This window comes from Dendropsophus ebraccatus, chromosome 1 (assembly GCF_027789765.1).
Source record: "Dendropsophus ebraccatus isolate aDenEbr1 chromosome 1, aDenEbr1.pat, whole genome shotgun sequence".
In the NCBI taxonomy this organism is placed as follows: Eukaryota; Metazoa; Chordata; class Amphibia; order Anura; family Hylidae; genus Dendropsophus; species Dendropsophus ebraccatus.
In genome coordinates, this window is record NC_091454.1 from 217,397,234 (window position 1) to 217,411,707 (window position 14,474).

The 14,474-nt window shown below is 46.2% G+C and overlaps 1 protein-coding gene across 1 annotated transcript in view; it reads left to right on the forward strand.

Moving 5' to 3' along the window:
- The first annotated feature begins 3,785 nt into the window (after nucleotides 1-3,785).
- Nucleotides 3,786-14,474, forward strand: part of LOC138799339 (NXPE family member 3-like) — a 35,374-nt gene continuing 24,685 nt past the window's right edge. The window contains exon 1 of the mRNA XM_069980402.1: nucleotides 3,786-3,851. Within this exon, the coding sequence (XP_069836503.1) occupies nucleotides 3,789-3,851 (63 nt within the window). The 5' untranslated portion in view covers nucleotides 3,786-3,788. The remainder of the gene's footprint in view (nucleotides 3,852-14,474) is intronic.

The following is a 14,474-nucleotide window of genomic DNA, read 5'->3' on the forward strand; positions in this document are numbered from 1 at the left end:
CATGCTGTCAGTCCCGCAGAGTTGTGGCCTATGCACTCTGCATTCTCAGGGTGGGTTCACACTACGGAATCTGGGCGGATAAGTTCCGGTGGATTCCGTCGCTCATACCCGCTCGCGGCGGCGTGCATCTCCATCCGTCCATAGGCTCAACTCTATGGATAGGCGAATTCCGCCGTCTGACAAAAGAATTGACATGTCAGTTTCGGCGGACAGCGGAATACACTCGACCATAGAATGGTGTCTATGGCACGGGCGGAGATGCGCTGCCTCCTGTAAAATATGTACAGAGCAAAGTCCCATTGTGTTGAATGGGTTTTCTGTTCTGCTGTTCACACTGCAGAATTTCCGAGCAGAATTTTCTGCTGTAGATCTGCTAGAGGAATCCTATAGAAGTCAATGGGGGGCTTAAATTCTGCTTGAATTCTGCCTGAAAACTTTCTGCTTCAATTCCTCGATAATTCCTCAGTGTGCACATACCCTAAGGCCAGGTTCAGACTCTGTAACTGTGCGGCTGTATTTGCGGCTGTAATTGTGCGGCGGTATTTTTGGTGGTTCATGCGTACGCTGGAAAGTATAGGATATACGGCTGCACAGTGCACACTATGTATGAATCTACGGCCCGATCGTAAACGGACCCGTAAAAAATTAACAAGACCATTGTTTGCGGCTGGACATGCGGCCAAGGATTGACAGGCGGTCCGTACGGAGTACTTCAAAAATAGCCGGCAATGATGCCGAATGCCGATGCCTCTAATAGTTAATATATTAAATTAATAAAACACATTCTCTTTGTAATAAAGTCCCTTTCGTTGGTCAATAATTTCATTCTAACGAATCCATCATTGTGCAATTAAATATACTGTTAAAATAAATAGATATATAAATAAATGTATATTTATATATATATTTATTTTTTGACAGTATATTTAATTGCACAATGATGGATTCGTTAGAATTAAATTATTGAACAACGAAACTGAATTTATTTAATCGAAAATGTGTTTTATTAATTAAATATTAATTAGTACAGGAAGCTCCATAAGCCGTTAATTCATATTGCCGGCAATAGAGCTTTCTGTACTAATCATCACTTTACTTTAATTAAAACATCAAATGTTTCTTCTAATTATGTTATCACAATTAGAAGAAACATTTAGAATTATATGTGCACTCAGCTGATTGGCTGTTCGGCTCAGCGCACATATAATTAGCGGGTCCGCAGCATAGTGACTTCATTGTGCTGCGGACCAGCGAAGAGGACACATCGGGGTGAGTATAGAGCTCTCCCCACCCCCTCCCCAGCACTGCACCCCTCCCAGCAAGGAAGGGGGGGTCAGTTAACCCCTTCCTTGCTGGGATGGGTGCAGTCTGACATCAGTCTGGCCCCCAAGGGGTTAAGGGGGATGCAATACATCCTCCCTTAACCCCTTGGGGGCCAGACTGTAAGCAGCGATCTGTAAAGATGCTGCATACTGTAAGGAGCACAACACCGCTCACAATGATGGGTGTTGTGCTCCTGTTTGTGTGTTTTTTGTGTGTTTCTCCCTTTTTGTTTCTCAGATATCGGTATCCTGTGGATTACGTCGGATTCGGTGGACTACGTCGATGACCAGCGTTTTTTTAATGTTTTTTTTTAATAAAATGGTCAATAAGGGGTGTGGGGGTGTTTTTATTTGAATAAAAAAAATTTTTAACTTGTGTCTTGTCTTTATTTCTTTACTTTATAGACTTAGTAGTGGAAGCCGTCTAATAGACGGAATCCATTACTAAGTTGGGGCCTAGTGTTAGCCGGTATAAAATGGCTAACACTAACCCCCTATTATTACCCCAGTACCCAATGCCACCAGGGGTACTGGGAAGAGCCGGGTGCCAGTGGTCCCGGAGCGTCAAAATTGGCGCTCCTGGATCGGGCGGCAGCAGGCTGGTAAGATTTAGGCTGGGGAGGGCCTAAACCAATGGCTCTTCCCACCCTGGTGTTACCAGGCTGCTGTCGTTTGGTTTTTAACCCGGCTGGTTATAAAAATAGGGGGGACCCTATGCGTTTTTTTAAATTATTTATTTATTTTTAAAAAACCGCATAGGGTCCCCCCCGCCCGTGCACAGAACAGTGTCTATGGCACCGGCGGAAAAGCGCGCCGCCGCGTGCGGGGACGAGCGACGGAATACACCGCGGGTTATACGCGGCAATTCCGTAGTGTGCACGCAGCCTAAGGGTATGTGCACACTGAGGAAAAGGCGAGGAATTCAGCTTCAAATTCAGCTTCAAATTCAGCTTGAAATTCCTCCTGTAAAATATGTACAGAGCAAAGTCCCATTGTGTTCAATGGGTTTTCTGCTCTGTTGTTCACACTGCAGAATTTCGGAGCAGAATTTTCTGCTGTAGATCTGCTAGAGGAATCTTATAGAAGTCAATGGGGGGCTTAAATTCTGCTTGAATTCTGCCTGAAAACTTTCTGCTTCAATTCCTCGAGAATCGCTCAGTGTGCACATACCCTAGCTCAGTGTGCGTGAGCCCTATGTGGAGAGTGCCCCCTGCTGGTGTAATGATGTGGGGATGACACACTGCCCCCTTCTGGTGTGATGTGGGAAGGACACACTGCCCCATGCTGGTGTGATGATATGGGGAAGATACACTGCCTCCTGGTGGTTTGATAATGTGGAGGAGGCACTGCCCTCTGCTGGTGTGATGATGTTGAGGACACACTGCCCCCTGCTGGTGTGATGATTCGGAGGATACACTGACCCATGGTGGTGTGATGATGTGGAGGACACACTGCCCCCGGCTGGTGTGATGATGTGGAGAATGCACTGCCCCCTGCTGGTGTGATCATGTGGGGAAGACACACTGCCTCCTGCTGGTGTGATGATGTGGGAGGACACACTGCCTTCTGCTGGTGTGATAATGTGGAGGACACACTGCCTGCTGCTGGTATGATGATGTGGTGAAAACACACTGTCCCCTGCTAGTGTCCCCTGCTGGTGTGATGATGTGAGGAGAACACACTGCCCCTGCTGGTGTGATGATATATGGAGAATACACTGCTGGTGTGTGTAGGACACACTGCCCCCTGCTGGTGTGAGCGTCATCGGCCAATCGCGGCTGAGCATCCGATGACGCTGAAGAGGGCGGCTGGCACTCGGGACGCTCGGAGGGATTTGGCCGGCCGTCCGAAGACGACATCGCAGACTGAAGATCGGAGACAAGTCGGCACGTGACAGGTATGTATAGCGCACCACACTTCCGGGTACACGGGTGGGGGTGGTGGGACACGGGAAGGGGGCCATTCACAGACATAACATACATTACAAAGTTGTATAACTTTGTAATGCGTGTTATTCTGTCAATAATTCTTTACCGCCGCACTACCCCTTTAACTCCCTGCTGCCCTATAGCCAGCTGCCTTAGGCTCCTGACCTTTGTGGATTCTTCCTGTGCTTCCCGTTTCTATTCGTTTCCATTCAGCCTTCAACAAAAGTTGTCACCAAAATCTGCATTGATTATAGACAGGATTGGAGAAAGGATTTAAAAGGGCATTTCCATCTTAAAGGCATTGTCCATTTATTAGATGACTTTGTATAAAATTGTATCTGCCTGTTTACAGTGAAAATAAATGATTTCTTGCTAAAATATTCAACCCCCCAAACTATCCAAACATTGATAAGCCTGTGAACTTTGCAGATGTCTGTGGCCGCCTCCAAGGCTGGGAGTTCTCTCTGAGCCTGACCCTGCAGAGTGAGGCGTGTCCTGTGCAGGTTGTAACATCCTCGTCCTCAGCTATGTCACAGTTATGTCAGGGATGTGGACCAGAAAGCGACTACTCCTTCTACTCTGCTGTATGGGATGTGCTGGGGTAAGTACAGGGGGGGGGGGGGCACTGTGTACTGGGGTAAGTACAGGGGGGGGGGCAGTGTGTACGGGGGTAAGTACAGGGGGGGGCACTGTGTACTGGGGTAAGTACAGGGGGGGGCATTGTGTACTGGGGTAAGTACAGGGGGGGGCACTGCGTACTGGGGTAAGTACAGGGGGGGCACTGCGTACTGGGGTAAGTACAGGGGGGCACTGTGTACTGGGGTAAGTACAGGGGGGGCACTGTGTACTGGGGTAAGTACAGGGGGGGCATTGTGTACTGGGGTAAGTACAGGGGGGGGCACTGTGTACTGGGGTAAGTACAGGGGGGGGCATTGTGTACTGGGGTAAGTACAGGGGGGGGCACTGCGTACTGGGGTAAGTACAGGGGGGGCACTGCGTACTGGGGTAAGTACAGGGGGGGCACTGTGTACTGGGGTAAGTACAGGGGGGGCACTGTGTACTGGGGTAAGTACAGGGGGGGCATTGTGTACTGGGGTAAGTACAGGGGGGGGCACTGTGTACTGGGGTAAGTACAGGGGGGGGGCATTGTGTACTGGGGTAAGTACAGGGGGGGCACTGCGTACTGGGGTAAGTACAGGGGGGGCACTGCGTACTGGGGTAAGTACAGGGGGGGCACTGTGTACTGGGGTAAGTACAGGGGGGGCATTGTGTACTGGGGTAAGTACAGGGGGGGGCATTGTGTACTGGGGTAAGTACAGGGGGGGGCATTGTGTACTGGGGTAAGTACAGGGGGGGCATTGTGTATTTGGGTAAGTACAGGGGGGCACTGTGTACTGGGGTAAGTACAGGGGGGGCATTGTGTACTGGGGTAAGTACAGGGGGGGCACTGTGTACTGGGGTAAATACGGGGGGGGCATTGTGTACTGGGCGGCTGTGATAATAGATTGAGCGATGTAAAGGATCAACTTTCAAACTTTTCTCAACTTTTCAAAAACTTTCCCAGTAAGTGAAGCATCCTAGAAGGTTTTAGGACATGCTGGAGCTAGATTTATGGCAGCTAGCTCGGACTTGTGGAGCTCCGGGACTGCGTTTTTAACCCCTTAAGGGCACAATTTTTCTTTTTTTTTTTTCTTCTCGCCTTTAACACTTTAAGTTTTTTTTTAGGATCTGTGAGGATGTGACCTCTTGATGACTTTTTATTCCATTTTTACTGTGATGTTATGTGACCAAAAATCAGCCGATGTCCATACAGGATTAGTAATGTGATCATTAAAGTTCTAAGAGTTTTATCTGAATATGTTTATAGTTGTTGTTTATGTGGCCACAGAGATGATTGACAGCTGGGGGTCTCCTGATCGGTGGGGTCTCAGCAGTGAGACCTCCTCCCCACAAGATAAAATGTTTTCACATATCAAAATTTTATTACAACTGATTATTTATTAGCACTGATATTCTATGCTCTTACTGTAAAGAATCCTTTCTAGGAGGGTACAGAAACCTTCTATAGGCTAAGTGACTGTCTCCTTGTTACAGACACAGTCTTGCGTATAAATAGATGTCCGTGCTGACCCCTGATACATAGTTATTAGGTCCCCAATTGTGATCATCGTTCTGGGTCCTGTAGTCCTCCCATTTGCTACTCCGGTAGCTCGTCTTTGTATTTGTCTCAGCTCCATTATATGGACTGCACCTCAAGAGATATAGAAGAAATATAGCAATCCTTTATGAAACACCAAGAAGAGACAAAGAATTGAAAACCATTTTAACCCCTTAAGGACCACGGGCGAACATTCACACCACCGCTGCCTGGGCCTTAAGGCAGGAGGACGTAAATGTACGCCCTGCTGCACGGTCCCGGGCTATGGAGCGGGCTCACGAGCTGAGCTCGCCCCATAGCGGGTGAGGACCGGGTGCTATCTGCAGCCAGGCCCTCACGCTCAATGACGGGCAACTGCGACCTCACGGCTGCCTGCCATTAACCCCTTAAACGCCGCAATCAAGATGTGTGCGGCGGCAGCCTGCTTCTTGCAGGCTGGAGAGAAGAGGAGAGAGGGACCCGCCGCATGCCAGAATAAGGTGAGTATAATGTGGGTTTTTTTGTTGTGTGTGTGTGTTAAGCAATACAGGGGGAAATATTACTATGGGAGGGGAGCAGAACATGGGGGGAATATTATTATGGGGGGAGCAGAACATGGGGGGAATATTACTATGGGGGGGAGCAGAACATGGGGGGAATATTACTATGGGGGGGAGCAGAACATGGGGGGAATATTACTATGGGGGGAGCAGAGCATGGGGAGGAAAATTACTATGAGGGAGCAGAGCATGGGGGAATATTACTATGGGGGGAACAGAGCATGGGGGGAATATTACTATGGGGGGAGCAGAGCATGGGGGGAATATTACTATGGGGGGGAGCAGAGCATGGGGGGAATATTACTATGGGGGGGGGCAGAGCATGGCGGTATTATTACTATGGGGGGGAGCAGGGGGGACTATTACAATGGGGGGAGCAGAGCATGGGGGAATATTACTATAGGGTGGAGCAGAGCGTGGGGGGAATATTACTATGGGGGGGAGCAGAGCAGGAGAAGGGAATATTACTATGGGGGAGCAGAGCATGGTGGGAATATTACAATGGGGAAGCAGAGCACAGGGGAAGGAATATTACTATGGGGGAAGCAGAGCATGGGGGGAATAATACTATGGGGGGAGCAGAGCATGGAGGGAATATTACTAAGGGGGTAGAGCAGAGCATGGGGGAAATATTACTATGGGGGGAGCACAGGGGGGAATATTACTATGGGGGGAGCACGGGGGGAATATTACTATGGCGGAGCACGGGGGGGATATTACTATGGGGGGAGCACAGGGGGAATATTACTATGAGGGGGAGCACAGGGGGGGGAATATTACTATGAGGGTGAGCAGAGCTCAGGGGGGGGAATATTACTATGGAGGGCGTCTAGGGGGGATTATTACTATGGGGGGAAGCACAGAGGGGATTATTAGTATGGGGACAGCACAGGAGGGGGGTTATGGGGATAGCACATGGAGGATTATTTGTATGGGGACAGCACAGGGGATTTTTTTCTATGGGGGCAGAGTACAGGGGAGGATTATTACTATGGGGACAGCACAGGGGGGATTTTTTCTATGGGGACGGCACAGAGGGGATTATTATAATGGGGACAGCACAGAGGGGGATTATTACTATGGGGTAGAGTATAGGGGAGGGATATTACTATGGGAACATAGCACAGGGAGGATTATTACTATGGGGTATAGCACAGGGAGGATTATTAGTATGGAGACAGCACGGGTGGATTATTAATATGTGGACAGCACAGGTGGTATTACTACTATGCGGCAGAGCACAGGGGGATTATTACCATTGAGGCACTGCACAGGGAGCATTATTATATAGAGGCAATTATATTATATGGAGGCAAAGCAGGTGGCATAATTACTATATTAGGGTTTAGCAGGGGGCATTATTACTATATGTGGTACAACAGGAGACATTATTACTATATGGGTGTACAGCAAGGGATCCTACATACAGGAGGCAACCCATATACCTATTAACTCTACTGCACATGACACAAAAAAGTAGAAGTTTTTGTAAAAGTGCAGAGCCTAAGCTGTTTGTCTGGCAGGTTCAAAAGAGATGAATTGTAGCTGCAAGAAACTGTCATGGAGTCCGGGGCCAGATGGAGAGGAAAAGGAAAGTGAACAAAGAAGAAGTCACCTGTGAGTCACTGAATGCCTTTTTTTTTTTTAAAGGGTTGAATAACTGTGCTCTATGCCATAGTACACACACTGCTTCTCCTTAGCAACAACCCCCCCCCCCCCCCCCGGCATCACTTGAGGGGAGGGGGGGCGCTTTTAGCAAGATTCGCCCTGTAAATTACCTAGAAACGGCCCTGCTGCTGGGGGTATACTTCTTACCTCAGTGCAGTCCGGTCTTCTGAGAGTCTGCAGTGCGCCTCTACATAAATCCTCTGAGCTCCGGAGCTGCGGGGACATCTGTAAGCCGGGCATAAAAAACTCCGGACTTCATAAATGTCCCCCATGGTGTACACTCCGGCCGGGATCCCTAGCAGCTGCAGCGAAAACTGACATGTCAGTTTTGTGCTGCAACTATTCATTGAATAGCGGCCGCACAAGCCTGGCAGGTCACACAATTGAGAGTGCGGCTCCATTGGTGAATGGTGAATCGGGCGCACACGGATGCGCCCACGGATGCGCCCGCATCCCAATTCAATAGAATTAAGGATAAACTTCCCTGACACCGGCCTTTCTGTGACACGGCCGGGTCACAGAACAGCCGGTGTCTTATGTAGTGTGAACCCGGCCTCAATGTGTACCATACCACCTCCTCCAAAATATATAGAGAGGGAGGCAAAGTTACTTAATACCACAAATACTTTCATACCAAGTTACAGTATATATGAATCAGAGCTGCCTGTAAAAAGTGCATGTGCTATAAAGTAAAAAGTAAATGATGAAATAGGGGAAAAAACACCTAAAATTATTATGAAATATATTATGAAAAAATATATGTATATATATATTTGTACAATAAGTACAAAACAGCTATGCAGGGTAAATATTATTTATAATGAAATAAATAATTGTATATAATAGATTATTATATACCCTGCATAGCTTTTTTGTACTTATTGTACAGATTTATATATTCAGATATTTTTTCATTCATACTTAGTGCACTTTTTTCAGACACCGGTCACTTTGTTGCTGATTTGAGGTGTTTTTCACCTATTTATTCATCATGTATTTTTTACTTTATAGCACATGCACTTTTTACATGCCGCTCGGCAGCTCTGATTCATATATACTGTAACTTGGTATGGAAGTATTTGTGATATTGAGTAACTTGGGCTCTCTCTATAAGGAGTTGGTATGGTACACCTGGTATGGAACCTTATTAGGCCCTGTCTAGTCTTTTGTCTTGTATGTTTTTTAAAAGGTTTTAATTGTTTGTCTCTTTTTTCTGTATTTTTTCTGTATCTCTTGAGGTGCAGTCCATTTCTAGTTCTCTTTGCTTTTATAAACTGTAATTTTTTATTAAAGTTTTACACAGATTATACAGCGAAGTCAGAGGAATCTTTACAAAGATAGACAATAGTAAACTGAAACACCAGTCACCTTATAGAAGAAAAAAATGCAGAAAGTGTGCAGAACAGTGAGTAGAAGAATATGGCTTGAAAGAAACTGATTAGACAAACAGGGGGGAGGGGAGAGGGGGAACAGACCCAAAGGAAACATGTAAACTCCGAAGTACACTAAATATAACCGTGCTGAGTGCAAAACGTGTCCCATGGGGCCCAAATCATCTCAAAGGCATCCACTCTATTATTCAGAGAGGCAGTAAGGGACTCCAAGATTCTTATTTCTTTCACCCAAGCAACCCAGTCCATCAGTGTCGACGGGAGGGTATGCTTCCATTGCCTGGCTATCAGAGTTTTAGCCACTGTCAACATTGGCAGTAGCAGTTTAGTAGCCTTTTTCCCAATAGTTTTAGGAGTAAGATTAAAGGGGAACTCCAGGTAGAGATAAAAAAAAAATGAAACTTCTGCAGAAGCATAAAGCATTGCTAACCTATCTATTCCATTTTGGAAACTACCAAAAATCCATTTGTTTTGGTTTTTTTTCTTCTGTTTCATGTTTCTGCACTTCCTGGTTTATCAGTTGTACACAGTACTACAAGTTCCAGAATGCATTGCTTTCCCTCAGCTGTTCATCACAGTCCCCCACCCTGCCCATTCCCCGCCCAAAGCTATTGCAGAACATCTAGGCTGTGTACACACATTGCAGTTTCATTGTGTTACTGAATTATTTGCATTAATTTATTTCATTGTGGTCCTACCCACAGAGCACGCTGTATTCTCTACCTGTAACACCACACAGCACACTGTATTCTCTACCTGTAACACCACACAGCACACTGTATTCTCTACCTGTAACACCACACAGCACGCTGTATTCTCTACCTGTAACACCACACAGCACACTGTATTCTCTACCTGTAACACCACAGAGCACGCTGTATTCTCTACCTGTAACACCACACAGCACACTGTATTCTCTACCTGTAACACCACACAGCACACTGTATTCTCTACCTGTAACACCACACAGCACGCTGTATTCTCTACCTGTAACACCACACAGCACACTGTATTCTCTACCTGTAACACCACAGAGCACGCTGTATTCTCTACCTGTAACACCACACAGCACACTGTATTCTCTACCTGTAACACCACACAGCACACTGTATTCTCTACCTGTAACACCACACAGCACACTGTATTCTCTACCTGTAACACCACACAGCACTGTATTCTCTACCTGTAACACCACACAGCACGCTGTATTCTCTACCTGTAACACCACACAGCACACTGTATTCTCTACCTGTAACACCACACAGCACGCTGTATTCTCTACCTGTAACACCACACAGCACGCTGTATTCTCTACCTGTAACACCACACAGCACGCTGTATTCTCTACCTGTAACACCACACAGCACTGTATTCTCTACCTGTAACACCACACAGCACGCTGTATTCTCTACCTGTAACACCACACAGTATTCTCTACCTGTAACACCACACAGCACACTGTATTCTCTACCTGTAACACCACACAGCACACTGTATTCTCTACCTGTAACACCACACAATATTCTCTACCTGTAACACCACACAGCACACTGTATTCTCTACCTGTAACACCACACAGCACGCTGTATTCTCTATCTGTAACACCACACAGCACACTGTATTCTCTACCTGTAACACCACACAGCACGCTGTATTCTCTACCTGTAACACCACACAGTATTCTCTACCTGTAACACCACACAGCACACTGTATTCTCTATCTGTAACACCACACAGCACACTGTATTCTCTACCTGTAACACCACACAGCACGCTGTATTCTCTACCTGTAACACCACACAGTATTCTCTACCTGTAACACCACACAGCACACTGTATTCTCTACCTGTAACACCACATAGCACACTGTATTCTCTACCTGTAACACCACACAGCTCTGTATTCTCTACCTGTAACACCACACAGCACGCTGTATTCTCTACCTGTAACATCACACAGCACACTGTATTCTCTACCTGTAACACCACACAGCACACTGTATTCTCTACCTGTAACATCACACAGCACACTGTATTCTCTACCTGTAACATCACACAGCACGCTGTATTCTCTACCTGTAACACCACACAGCTCTGTATTCTCTACTTGTAACACCACATAGCACACTGTATTCTCTACCTGTAACACCACACAGCTCTGTATTCTATTCCTGTAACACCACACAGCACGCTGTGTTCTCTACCTGTAACACCACACAGCACACTGTATTCTCTACCTGTAACACCACACAGTATTCTCTACCTGTAACACCACACAGCACACTGTATTCTCTACCTGTAACACCACATAGCACACTGTATTCTCTACCTGTAACACCACACAGCTCTGTATTCTCTACCTGTAACACCACACAGCACGCTGTATTCTCTACCTGTAACATCACACAGCACACTGTATTCTCTACCTGTAACACCACACAGCACACTGTATTCTCTACCTGTAACATCACACAGCACACTGTATTCTCTACCTGTAACATCACACAGCACGCTGTATTCTCTACCTGTAACACCACACAGCTCTGTATTCTCTACTTGTAACACCACATAGCACACTGTATTCTCTACCTGTAACACCACACAGCTCTGTATTCTATTCCTGTAACACCACACAGCACGCTGTGTTCTCTACCTGTAACACCACACAGCACACTGTATTCTCTACCTGTAACACCACACAGTATTCTCTACCTGTAACACCACACAGCACACTGTATTCTCTACCTGTAACACCACACAGCACGCTGTATTCTCTACCTGTAACACCACACAGCACATGGTGTTCTCTACCTGTAACACCACACAGCAGGCTGTATTCTCTACCTGTAACACCACACAGCACGCTGTATTCTCTACCTGTAACAGCACACAGCACACAGTGTTCTCTACCTGTAACACCACACAGCACGCTGTATTCTTTACCTGTAACACCACACAGCACACTGTATTTTCTACCTGTAACACCACACAGCACGCTGTATTCTCTATCTGTAACACCACACAGTATTCTCTACCTGTAACACCACACAGCACGCTGTATTCTCTACCTGTAACACCACACAGCACGCTGTATAGTCTACCTGTAACACCACACAGCATGCTGTATTCTCTACCTGTAACACCACACAGCGCGCTGTATTCTCTACCTGTAACACCACACAGCTCTGTATTCTCTACCTGTAACACCACACAGCATGTTGTATTCTCTACCTGTAACACCACACAGCACGCTGTATTCTCTACCTGTAACACCACACAGCACGCTGTATTCTCTACCTGTAACACCACACAGCACGCTGTATTCTCTACCTGTAACACCACACAGCACGCTGTATTCTCTACTTGTAACACCACACCGCACACTGTATTCTCTACCTGTAACACCACACAGCACGCTGTATTCTCTACCTGTAACACCACACAGCACACTGTATTCTCTATCTGTAACACCACACAGCACTGTATTCTCTACCTGTAACACTATGCAGCACGCTGTATTCTCTACCTGTAACACCACACAGCACACTGTATTCTCTACCTGTAACACCACACAGCACACTGTATTCTCTACCTATAACACCACACGGCGCACAGTTACTACCTGTAACACCACACAGCAATCTGTATTCTCTACCTGTAACACCACACAGCAATCTGTATTCTCTACCTGTAATACCACAAAGCACGCTGTATTCTCTACCTGTAACACCACACAGCACGCTGTATTCTCTATCTGTAACACCACACAGCACGCTGTATTCTCTACCTGTAACACCACACAGCACGCTGTATTCTCTACCTGTAACACCACACAGCACGCTGTATTCTCTACCTGTAACACCACACAGCACGCTGTATTCTCTACCTGTAACACCACACAGCACGCTGTATTCTCTACCTGTAACACCACACAGCACACTGTATTCTCTATCTGTAACACCACACAGCAATGTATTCTCTACCTGTAACACTACGCAGCACTCTGTATTCTCTACCTGTAACACTGATATTGGAATAAAGTAAAGAAATTTTTTTTTCTTTTCATTTCCACGCACATTTGATGATTAAGCATCTGTAATCTTTGAAGTTGAGCCCCAAAATAAGGCTCTGATCCTCTCTGCCGTTTAGCATCATTTACTTGTGCTACTGCATCATTTCGGTGAATACGCTGCAGTACTGCAATGACACTCCAACATGTGTGAACACAGCCCTAATTTCACTGCACACTTCTGCACAATTAGAGAAATCAGTGCAACACCTGCTTCTGGCCGGTCAGAGATGGTGAATCACTCTGGGGATTGGGGGATCCAGCCAAGCCTCCTGGGACATCACGCCCTGCCCCCTGTCTGCATCATCAGCCTGATCTCAGCAAACACACACAATGTGAGACAGAGGCATGGATGATTTGTCTCCTAAGGGGGGAGAGCAGAGGGTGCAGGAGACAATGTGGATTTGCACAGAGGACATTTTTTTTCACTTCCTGGATTTCTATCAGCTACCAGTGTGGCAGAACCGTACAGATACGATAATACATTGTATAGGCATATATATTTAACTTTTAATGTACTTTTAATAGAAAACAAGTTTTTCTTATCCGGAGTTCCCCTTTAAGCAAACATACCAAACTGTTGGCTGTTGTAAAATATCCGAGAACACGGCACGAAGGTTGGACCAATAGGGTTTAATCATCGGACACTACCAGAAGATATGATAGATATTGCCTACAGTGTGTAAACACCACCAACACATAGGGGAGATAGAACTATTCAATTTATGAGGCAGCTCCGGTGTGGTACATAAGTAACTTATATTGGGTTTCTTTGTACGTAGTGCAAAAGGACGATTTAGCCGCTCTCTCACATATGATCCTCCACAGCAGCAAGGGAAAATTGTTTTGGCAAGGATAGTCTCCCACGTGACCATATATTTATGCTGGACTGGTGAGTCACCAACCCGCAATCCCAATATCCTATATATGTCTGATATAAGCACATTAGCATAGATAATGTCTCTTGGGCCCTAGTGCAAGAGGTCAACTTGGGACCCCCCTTTCTCGACCAAGCGATGCTGTCGGTATATCTCAAGACCGATATTACCAATAATACCAGTATATAGGAAATATCACCATACATATTACAGCCATACTGTTACTAATCAAATCTTGTATACTGAGACCAATATTGCCAATAATACCAGTATACAAGGGGCAAATATTACCGCCACACCACAATCACTACCATCACCACCATATTGTTACTGACCAAATCCAGTATACTAAATCCATTCAAACACAGTACCAGATAACAAATAACACACAATACCACCACATACTGCCTTACACTGCCACATACTGACTAACACCGCCACATACGGACTAACACCGCCACATACGGACTAACACCGCCACATACTGATAACACCGCTACATACTGACTAACACCGCCACTG